This window comes from Galleria mellonella, unplaced genomic scaffold, assembly GCF_026898425.1.
Source record: "Galleria mellonella isolate WM207_F2 unplaced genomic scaffold, CSIRO_AGI_GalMel_v1 utg55, whole genome shotgun sequence".
Classification (NCBI taxonomy): domain Eukaryota; kingdom Metazoa; phylum Arthropoda; class Insecta; order Lepidoptera; family Pyralidae; genus Galleria; species Galleria mellonella.
In genome coordinates this window covers 5,879,057-5,891,132 of record NW_026442115.1, presented here as the reverse complement: position 1 = coordinate 5,891,132, position 12,076 = coordinate 5,879,057, and the positions used below count along the sequence as shown (strand labels likewise).

Sequence of the window (12,076 nt, the reverse complement as noted above, 5' to 3'; positions counted from 1 at the left end):
GTTGTTATTAATTAATCCGAAATCCTATTAAACGAGAAACTTGGCGTACATAATTTTACATTGGGTAAGCTTGTACTTAAATGTGTACATTATATCAATGAGTTTTATATTATGAGAGATGAAACTTGAATGGCTAAAAACTCATGCCCCTTTAATGATTTTTTTTTTTTACATTATTTAATATAATTCTGCGAATCGAAAAACTTGTATTTATGTTGTGTACAGACCATTGAATAATTATACTCAATAAAAAGAATAAAAACTTCTTTATTTAATGCGAATTACACATTTTATATGGGACATAAACATCTGTGTTACTTTTCGTTGCGCACCATATTCTGTAAAATAAAAATTACATTGAAATAAGTATATAAGAAAAAAGAGCGGATACTGTAATTAAAATCTTAAAGTGTTGTATAAATCTATTTATTACTGCCAATTAAATAGTCAAGAAAATTATCTCCCCACAAAATATTACCACTAGATAAACTCACTAAATTATGAGACCGTAAGATTGATTACTCCACAAAGCCAGACATGGATAACATCAAAATATTAAAGATAATGTTACTACTTACTCTAACTCTACACTTGAAGATTATGTAGACGAGCATAATAACGACAACAGGCAACGCAGTAATAACTACCATCAGCCAACCAACCATTGACTCTGCAGAAGGCCATGCGCATATATCACCCAGAAATAGACCCTGAAAACAAAATATTTTGTAAGAAACTGCCAGACAAATCAAAAATCCATTAATTAACTATCCATTGGTTCATTTTAAAATATACATCTAATTAACTATCATAACTATATAATGATTGATAACTGATTTCAAGAAATAAAAATGTTTAAAAATAAACCATTTACGGGAAAAAATAATAATAAAAAGAAAAAAGTTCAAAAACTGACGAAGATAGTAAATAAAAAGTCTACCTGAATTAGACCAGTCTTTTCATAGGCTACTTATATAATCCTGTTTAGCTTTCATATATTTAAAATAGTAACGTGATGGAAATGGAATGGTAAATACAAATTAAAATGGAATAATTGTAATTATTGCAAATAATATTAATAATTGCAATTTTAGAAAAAATCACATTACAAAACTCACCACCAGTAACACAGGTGAAAGGGCCCAACAAACTCTCAAGAAGGCGCTTGGATATTCTCCCACTGCGAAGTACACGTCTTCACAGAAAGTAGTTTGACCGTAAACGTATGTAACTACAATAGCAACTGTCGCCGAAATAAGCAATCGGGGTTTCAATATAGGCCATTCCATTAGAAAATTTAGAACATATAAACCGCCCTGCAATAAATAAAGTCGATATTATTTTTATTATAAGAAAGCATCGCTTTTTATCTTGTCTTAAACACTAACCTCCAAAGTTCAAATGAACCTGATGAAAAAACCATTAATAAAAATTAATTTTGAAAATGTTGGTATTAGTTTCACCCTTTACTATGTTAGATTTAAAAATTCGTCGTTGTGGGGCCACTGTCAAGAAATTGTCTAGGGCGTCAAACTGAATAAAACCGGCTCTAGGGGCGGAAGTGATTATTAGTAATGGAGATCTAATAGTATCATTGCTAATATTATACCCTATCAATTCGACCTCCACGCGGCTCCTGGAAATCATCGTGTTTAATTCTTGTGAAATTCGTCACGGTGGGTTAACTGGCCTGCTTTCACCCTATCGTTACTCACTAGTGCCCCGCCACCATATACCGATAGCGCAGGCAGTTACTATTCCACTATAACCATAAAAAGAAACAGTTCTACGTGTATTCTTCACAAAAAATATTTCTTGACTTCTAATCCATTTGTAAAGTTTAATTATAGTCTTAATTCTTGGAAAAGAATTGATAGTAATCAGAACAACCTCCATGCTATCACCCTAAGAATCACCGTAATTAATTCCTAGTGTATTCACCACGGTGGGTCAACTCACCCGACCTCGTCACTCGCTGCTCGTTCTCTCGGAGAATCAGAGAGGTTCTCCGCTAGCGTAGGTATATTCTTGTCTTCACTCGTGAGCATTTTATTATGAATTAAATTAATTACCCTCGTTATACTCGTTACTCAAATAAAATAGAAATCAAACCTGCGTGCACAATGTTATACTTCCGATAATACAAAACAACGAACAGTTTAGTATTAAGAAAGCCCAAGTAATCTTCCTGATAGAACGGCCGGTGAAAGACGACATTATTGTTTGGACGATCAAAGCCTGCAATATTAAGATTTTTAATTAAATTTTAGATTAAATTGGTCCCCGACATTTTATTTAAAAGTTTGAGGAAAAACCTATTTCGGTCAATCTGTCGACTGACTTTTTGACTTAACTACTTTTTCTCGCAAATACTTTTTTCCCTACACAATAAATTTGGTTTAATTAAACCGTATAAGTATATAAATATTATAAATAAATAATGTTAGAGGAATTTAGCATTTGGTTCTCTCTCTTAGCCTATTCCGTAAATGGAACCTAAATTGAAGACAGATTCCGGTAAAATGTCTAGTCCGGATAGTTGAATGTGGATGAGGATTGTATGTAGAATATATGATCCGGTGCCATGACTGTTTTATACTTAATTTTTATTAAAGAATTTTAATAATTCATACAATTCGCAATAATTATCGTTGCAATTTTCAATATTAGTAGATACTTTATTCACTTACCGTAGACGATAACGATACCACAAACATGGTGAAGAATAAAAGGGCGGACCAAAATTGACTGCCGGGTATCCGCACCACATAATCTGACCAAAGAACCATCGCCGATGACGAGCCTGCACAATTATTATTTATTACTTGCCATCTAATTAAAATGTAAAAGCAGAAAAGTTTTTTAATGAAAATACAATGGTAACCTTGCCTCCGCTATTAGTATACTCTGGAGGAATAATATACACTGGAGGATAAATATATTTTAACGCGAGAAGTAATGCGGTTTGTTACTATGCTAATCTCAGTTTAATGGGATAACTTTCGATCCTTATATTAAAAATATCAATTGGTATCAGCTATTAGGTAAATTCCCCATTTTTTGCGTATTGTAGTACATTCTCAAAATATGAATGGTCAACATTATAAACCAAATATCAAAATCGTTTTTTGTACCTACATACCTATTAATAACGATATAAGATTACTGCTCGATCTCAAAAATACTTCTTGTATATGCATATATACTAACCACCCCAAATATTAGTAGTATTATCATAATCATGTTGCAACGCGCCATGAACAGCACCAAGAAGAAACGCACTACACATGCATGTGGACTTGGAAGCAGCAAACGCTAGCAGCGAGGTCGTGGCCAGACGATGTTGCTGTTTTGGACAGTAAACCCCGAGCATCACTAGAACGCCTTGAGACACTGTCATCTCTATTAGTGAAAATTCTATTGCTTCCCGCCATATCTGTAAAGGAAATTCAATTGTTACCTACATGAGATATAGATATCTAGGTCCTACTAACAGTAGTCATCCCCTAAGGAGGTTTATAATGCTGTGTTCTTTTATAAAGAACGAGATACAATTACTGCGAGCATTGTGATTAAATATCTTTATGTCAACGAATAATGCTTTCGGTGTTGCTAGTGTTTAGTGGAAAATCGTGAGGGTGTCCGCTTAACATCAGGCGGACCATATGTATGCCTGTGTTGTAAAACAAATGGCTAAGATTTGTATTTTATTTTGAAGTTATATTCTGAGAACTCATTGTTATACTCTGTCTTGATCATACACAATCCGGTATTGGTAAGTTTGACAACGCATACGTGATGGAACAACTCTGGTGTTGCAGTGGTACACAAGCTGTGGTGGTACTAACAGTTTACTATACTTTCAAGCGAATGGTATTTTCGAACTTTCTGACAAAAAGACCTTACCACACAATTTGATAAGTATCAATTTGTCTAATTTAAATACATTCAAACTTCAATATCAGATCTGAAATAAGCGTATTATTATTAAAATATTTTAACCAAAGCAAAATCAAACCTGTAGACCATTCTGCAGCCTACTCCAGTCGCAAAGACTAAACATACGGCCGGCGCCGTTTAATCTTGGAGCTCCCAACAAGAACGACAGTAACATGAAGTAAGTCAGAACGTCTTTGAATAGCACCAACTGTTGACATACCAGTGATGATTAGGAATAAATATAGGTAGACATAATGCCATCATCCCTAGGTACAGGAGTTTAGCTTACCTGTAATCACTATTTGATAAGACTATAAAACTAATAGATACTTGTGGTTAGGTTTGCTAAGAAGTAATAAAATAACTTATCTATGTGTTTTTTTTTTAATGGGTGATAATGCAATGGTAATCCCGCCTGCGCTATCGGTATACGCTGGCGGGATACCAGTGAGGGATGATGAAAGCAGGTTAGTTAGCCCATTGCGACGAATTCCACTATAATTAATCACAATGGTTTCTAGAGGGAACCGCGTGAAGGTCAACCGGTGTCAAAAGGTGGTAGGGTGTATTACTAGTAATGGGTCAGTTAGACCCTATTATTAATAATCCCTTTCCCCCAATCTATGTGTTAGGTAAGTAAATGCTGGGCCGACTTTAGCCTACCTGGCATCCGGGGCAAATCGAACGATGCACACCCATGACAAAAAAGGATCATTAAAATATCACAGGTGCGGCCGAGGCGCCGAGTGTCTTTACAGAAATAGTTCTCTTAGCAAGACAATCATATGTTCAATCAAAAGTACAAATGTCGAATTTGACAAGAACCTTTACTGTTATATAGCGTTCGTTTGCACAGCCTCCTCCTTGATCATATCAGCGCCCTAAACACTAGACCGCACCCCCTCTATGTCTAAGATTGAATAAATTAAATTTAAATTACCTTAGAATAGCTGTATATACGTTTGACGGTAATAAAATAGATTAAGATCCAGGAGATCACGTAGTAGAACGTCAATTCCCAGACGACAATCCCTAGACCGCCTTCTAGGCCTTCCCTCTTCAGATTCAGTACAAAATTGCTAAAAAAATAACAATTTATTCTAACGTACTTACACATTTTCTTTTCTATGTTTACTTACTTAGTGATATACTTTTTACTTCAATATATTATGAATTTATTTTAAAATCAATTATTTTACTTTTTAGTTTCATTGTATTTGGAATAAATTCTGAACATTATTAAAAAATTTGAATAAAATTCGTCTTGTCTGTAATATTTATTATTATTGTGGCTACGTGCTATAATAGCATTGTATATAGGTATGTAGTAAAATGAGAAAAAAAGAGATAAATTACAAGAAAAAAGACTGCGGCGGCGTCTCGCTACCATGAGGCAAAGGTCGGTGACGCGCGGCGCAAGCGGGCCGGGCGGTCGCTGCGCAGTGCTGCCACGGCAGAAAGGAGTGGAATGAGTGCACCAGCATCGCCAGACACCAAGCATTTACCACGCCTAGCGCTAACGCCGTGAACACACAGCACAACAGCATCGCGTAGCCAATACCTTAGAATTTTGGAGATTTTTTAAACTCACACGTAACAGTTAATTGTAGTAAAATTAGAGGTGCTACCAACATACCCAGTCAGATTGTCGTTTTAATGTTCCCTTCAAGAAACTCGGACTAAACCATGATGATTAAATCAGAATTCGTCATAATGAATCACTTACCTAACTTCATCCTCACCGGGAAGAAAGCAATTTTTAGTAACATATACATATAGGGAGGAAAGGGATTGTTAGTAATGGAGACTGAGAATCCCATTGCTAGCAATATACCCAACCAGGTCGACCTCCTCGCGGTTCTCCCTGGAAACTATCAACGGTTAATTCCTGATGAATTCATCATGATAGGCTAACTGGCCTGTTTTCATTCTCATCTATCACCCTTCACTGGTGCTCCGCCAGCGTATCCCGTTAGCACAGGCGGGGTTACCATACCATTTTCACCCATCAAAAAAAAACATATACATATATAACATAATATATATAATAAATTAATTGCTAGCGATATAGTTATATCAAGTTGACCTGCACAACGAGTCCTCTTGGAAGTTATCGTGGTTAATTATTTTTCAGTTACTCATGAGGAGCCAGCTGACCTGCTTCATCTTCACCTACTACCTCTACCAGTATATACCGATAGCGTAGGCAGTTATTTCATTTTCACCCATTAAAAAAAATCATCCTCACCTATCATCTCACTGTTTCATAATAAATCATTCCATTTCATACTATTAAATAAAAGTTATTCCTTTTTTATATATATATTTTTGTTATTTTTATTTTTAAAATTACTAAGTAAGTAACTACAATAATTACTAACCCCTAGCCATAGGTGACAAATCCCAGCATTTTAGTACTCCCTTTTTAGTGACTACACCAAGCGCAAGCTCTAAATAAAACATCGGGTATCCGATAAATATGCTGAACACATTGTACAAGAATATGAATGGCACTAATTTTGTGAGGTCGTGAACATAGGGGTGCCACCACAGCTGGACTATACCAATACAGGATGATATGACCAGTTGACGGTAGGTTATATTGTTTGTCCATCTATCTGCAATCTGTGGAAGATATTGCGTAAGAGTATCTTTAAATTTGGTTACACTTGTCTAATGTATCTACTTATAAACTACTCTGTACGGACTACGAAATAAATATAATTGTTTATTACTTTACTAATATTATAAAAAAGCAAGTTTATTACCTTAAATAAAAAAAAATATGGTACTTGGCGGCGTAAGTGCGTAAATAACCACGAAATTTGGAATACGTGTGTAGTACACGTATTTCAAATTTTATGGTGATGGAAGGGATGGATAGACATAGGCATATACTATTTATCCCGGTGAGTGAACATACTTGCAAAATGAATCTATTAATGGGCGAGTGATGGGCTGCAGCGTCCCTCTTAAAACCTAACTGCGGTTGCTAACTCGCCTGCCAAGCGTGGCAACCCTTGGCAAAATTTCCCAGGAAGGGGGGGGGGCTATGATCAGCAGTGGACAGTTAACGACTGATATGAAGATTTAAATTCCTTACCAGTGAATTATCAGTTGATTGAGTATCATCTGTATCTGTTAGTGTTTTGGTCCGTGTACTCTATAATATAAAATTAATTAATGTCTTACAGTATAAGTATTGCAAATATCCTTTAAGGGGGGAAAAAGGGATTGTTAGTAATGGAATCTTAAATTCCCATTGCTGGCAATATACTTTATCAGGTCGGACTCTAAGCGGTGTTCGTGGAAACTATTGTGGTTATTTTTATGTAAAATTCGTCATGATCAGCTAATTGTCCGCACTAAAACAGTTAATACTTCACCTATCATCCTTCACTGATGCCCCACTATACCGAGAATGGGCAGGATTACCATTCTATTTGTACAAAAGTCGATTGCTTGGATACCTCTGTCCCATTCGTGTTTCTACCGTGAAGCAGTTGTTTGCATGGCTGTGTTCCGGTTTGAAGGGTGGGATATGGCGTGAATTTATAAGGTACAGAGGAATAACATCTGAGTCCTCAGGAATGGTAACGCATGGGGAGTATCATGGGCGAAACAGTATACTCTGTTATGTCCATGGTACTGCTTATGTCTATAGGCGACGGTTACCACTTTCTATCAGGAGGGCCGTCAGCTTGTTTGCCATTCTAAGTTGTATAAAAAAACCATTAAAATAAACAAAAAATATCCACGAAGACTATATAGTTTCATAATCTAGGTATTGACACAAAATTCTATAAAGTATGTAGTATGTAGAGCTAGTACTTACGGCACTGTCGCTCATTTTAAATCGTTGCTTTGTGAATAGAGTAATAATTTAAAAAAAAATATTGTAATTCTAAAATAGTTCACGAACTCGTATACGAATATGTCATCTGATATCTATCATGAGTTGACATATTACGTGACGTGTTTGTACGTACTTGACGTAATTAACACATAAATAAATAGGATGTATTAAAAACTATTAATAATAACTATAATATCATCAGCGTGTAGTCCCGGCATAGAGCGAGCCATAAATTCTTTATCCGTGGGTATTGTAAGAGGCGACTAATGCAACCAAATGGTCGAGAGACAGGTAGCAGCGTCCGTCTTAAAACATCACCAAGGCCTACCTGCGGTTGCTAACCCGTCTGCCAAGTGCGGCAACTACTGGCAACCCCCCCCCCCCCCCCTTATAGTAAAGGCCTATGTTCAGCAGTGGACAATTAACGTTTGTTATGATGATGACTAATATCAAAATTCTGGGGGGAAAAGGATTGTTAGCAATGAAGTTTGACAGCCCCATTGCTAGCAATATACCTTATTAGGTCGACCTCCACGTGGTTCCCCCTGGAAAACATCGTGAACAATTCTTGTTGAATTCATCATGGTGGGCCAACTAACCTGCATTCATTCTCACCTATATATATATATAGTCGTCACGATGGGCTAACTGATCTACTTCATCCTCACCTATCATCCTTCACTGGTGCCCCGCCGGTGTATACCGATAGCGCGGGTGGGGTTACCATTCCAATATCATCCATTTAAAAAAAAGAATATCAAAATCCTTACAGTTTCTTTTTAATATCCCGTCTCGTTTCTTGTTTGTTAGTGGTATACAAGCCCTTTAAAAAGTTATAATAAAAAATAATAATAATAAAGGGGAATAAAACAACATTATTGTTAATGTAACAAAATACTTTAATATACACAAAAATATCTAGCCATACAAGTGTTTGTAGTAGCTAAATACACTAAAATTACGCTGAATTATTCCTACTTTTTGGCTTAAAATACATACATCAAACTAAACCGCACAAAACTAAATATAATGTGACAGTATCGCTTCAATTAATCATTCTGAGAAAAACACTAAAAATAATATAATAATATTACTTATATTAATAATTTTATTAATAAGAAAATAATAAAAAAGAAATTAAAAGTGATCACCTTGCAACACGATATTGTCCATAAAAAATAAATTATTTACATACTATCTACTAATTGTGAGCATATAATCGTGTGGAAGGAGGGTAATACAATAAACTAATGTAAACAAAAGAAAAACAATGTAAGAAACATTATGTGTAATAATAATTAAATGGTAATAAAATCTAACGTGATATATTGACATAGGAATGAACCTACATGAATACAATTAGGAAGTGATTTTTGGAAAACTATATTTCCCTGTATTGCATAATTATCAAGCAATAGTTATTTGATATGCTTGCAAATCGCAGACGAGGTAGTTAAAAGCATTGCATTTAAAAATAAAACAATGCAAACATTCGAGGGATTTCAATCATTTTATTATAACCACGTCGACAAATCGCTTCAGAGGGCCTACCATGAAATGTTTTCTGAAATTTCGGAGCCAAACGAAACAGAAATTTGATGTTAAAATTACATAATACATGCCGTTTGAAAATATTAAAAATGTTAAAATATTGTTCCTTTTGACTGTTATGATAGGATGTATAACGAACGAAATGTTAAACTCCATTTATTGGTCCGATTTTGGTATAAACAAAAACACGAAATTGAGTCCGAAATTTCGGAATTTCATTTCATGGTAGATCCGCTGATCATGAACTAGTCAGGATTTGGAATCAACAGACACCGCAGTGAGAGCGTGCATCTCGCTCATACACACTCATATTTCCACCATAATGTAAAATTATATGTTTAACAGGAATTAATTTACAGGATCTGAAGTGTAACCTACACTTTGACAACATCATCACATTCGCCAAAACATGTATCAGAATCAGTTTTGTCCAATTTATTTATTCTTATCATTATTCGATTTGTTCAGATTTCGCTTTACGTTTGAGAAACTATAGTTTTATTGTGATATTGGCTTAATTCGAACTAACAACCATTGATGACGTTATTAATGCGTGCAAACTCTCCTTCGTGAATACCTTGTCACAAAATGCGCGTTTTGGAAACAAATATTTCAGTAATATTAGATGAGCCTTAGATTATGTAGTAATTAGTGAATTATTAGCCAGTCTATAGATTTAAACACTGACATTTTGTAATTATATATAATCTGCAACATGATAGTGCTCTTATAATGCTACATATTGTTAATCGTCGGGAAATGTATTTCCCGACGTTGTAACATAAAACTCATATCTTCTTAATTATTGTACAAAGTAAAACTCCAGGCGTTTCTTTTTTTTTTACAACACAGTGGGCAAACTAGCATGCGGCTCACCTGACGGTAAGTGACTACCGCCGCCCATGATCACCCACAACACCAGTGACATTGCAGGTGTGCTGCCGGCATTTTAAAAAGGAATATGTCTACATGTGAACAAACATTATTTATTGCTGGTATACTTATAGCGCTTTGGTTAAAAATTCGGTTAAATAATACAGTCTAGTAAAACAGTTACAGCTGTTATTACCATTAACAATCGGTATAAGCGATACTCCACAATAACAACGTAAATATGCTATCATATTTTATCTACAAGCTGCATTAATTTGGCAACCTTAACAGAAGTATGTTAAAGGCACAATTGTTACAGCGTCTCACATTATATGTCTGGCTTTATTTATGATTACCTCAAAATATCTTTTTATACAACTCAGTAAATAATATATTTTTTAAATAATCATCTCTACATTCAGTATTGACTAAAATTATGAGAAGAAAATGTAAGAAAAAATTATCATTAATTAAGATTACGTGTATATTTTCTCAGACATTTCAGATCGATTGACAAAAAAAAGAAACATTTCTCGTTAGATTTTATGTTCAAGTCCTCCGTAACATAATCTATTCAAAATTATATACCAATTTGTGTATACATAATTAAAACATAATCAGTTTTAATATATACATATTCTTTTTTACAACGCAGAGGGCAAACGTGCATGCGGCTCACCTGATGGTAAGTGACTACCGCCGCCCATGATCACCCACAACACCAGCGGCATTGCAGGTGTGCTGCCGGCCTTTTAAAAAGGAATATACTCTTTTCTTGAAGGTTTAGCAATGAACTAATGTGAAAATTGTAGCCTAACAGTGTGTCTTAGAACTTCTTAAGTGTGATAGACTAAAATTAATATTATACTAAACTGAAAGTAAACCCTGTACAATGCAAAAATAATAAATCGAGTAACTCCTCCTTTTCAATGATGCCAAAATTGTCTAAAAAATCTTTAATAATTTCAAAATTAGTATAATTAAAAGAATCATCTAAATTAGAAAGATAAAACAGGTAACATTATTACATGAATTTCGCATATAATGCAAGGACTTCCTTTCTTTATTTATAATTTAATTTAATCTATTAGGTATGACTATTACGCCATATCAACTAATTAAAACTATTTCTCATTTTTTTGACTAAAAAAAAGAAACAAAAATTTTAACAAAACATTTTCCATAGCTAATATCTATATAACGACATAAACTCAAGTATGACCTGTGTTTGACTCTTCTATTATTATTTATTCTATGAGCATAGTATTAAAAAAATCGTAAACTTATGATCGATACAATGTAAACTTTAAATACATATGATAAAAAACAGTTTCGTTTGTGTTGTTACAATTATTATAATTACCTTGTACGTATTTTTCGATTGCATAAAAATAGTTTTTTCTCAAACATGCTTGGAAATGTGAGCATTATTTTGACAATCTTCTTCGAGATAAATCAAAATTGCCGTATTGGCCAGATACATGCAGGCAGCAGCCGGCAAAAATTGTATGAAAATCCATATCTGTCGTGTTTTGCGGCCAGATAAATTACTATGTAAACTCATATCTGTCCTGTAATTTAAAAATGGAATATTCTTTTACTTCGAAACATGGCTACCAAGGAGGTAACTAATAAAAGATTTTATTTAAATTTTTAACTGCCGTGCAAATAAAAAGCTGTTTATTGAAAATAAAACAAAGGGATATTATGGTGCGTGAACAATTATTATTGAACTTAAAAAGTAAAATTGCGTTTTTGATTTCCGCGCATTGTTTGAGAAAAGTACTATACAAGCCTTGGCCACAACTAGGCATTGATGGACTCACGTATGTATGCCTCGGCTTCGCCTCGGCCCAC

General features: G+C 34.4%; 1 protein-coding gene across 1 annotated transcript; it reads right to left on the bottom strand.

Annotated features, from left to right (window-relative positions):
- Window positions 1-251: 251 nt before the first annotated feature.
- Window positions 252-7,868, bottom strand: LOC113521519 (sodium- and chloride-dependent transporter XTRP3B-like). The gene is made up of 12 exons (XM_026907063.3): window positions 7,775-7,868; window positions 7,043-7,102; window positions 6,321-6,564; window positions 5,296-5,500; window positions 4,880-5,018; window positions 4,019-4,147; window positions 3,211-3,436; window positions 2,691-2,803; window positions 2,113-2,238; window positions 1,119-1,316; window positions 579-710; window positions 252-338 (listed from the first exon to the last, which is right to left on the bottom strand). The coding sequence occupies exons 1-12, from the start codon at window positions 7,787-7,789 to the stop codon at window positions 315-317; spliced, it is 1,611 nt and encodes a 536-aa protein (XP_026762864.2). The 5' UTR covers window positions 7,790-7,868; the 3' UTR covers window positions 252-314.
- Between the last annotated feature and the right edge of the window lie 4,208 nt (window positions 7,869-12,076).

Coding starts and splice junctions, on each gene's coding strand:
- LOC113521519 (XM_026907063.3), bottom strand. Junction 6,565..7,042: donor AATCAACTGATAATTCACTG/GTAAGGAATTTA, acceptor TATCTTCCACAG/ATTGCAGATAGATGGACAAA. Junction 4,148..4,879: donor GTATATACAGCTATTCTAAG/GTAATTTAAATT, acceptor GTATGTCAACAG/TTGGTGCTATTCAAAGACGT.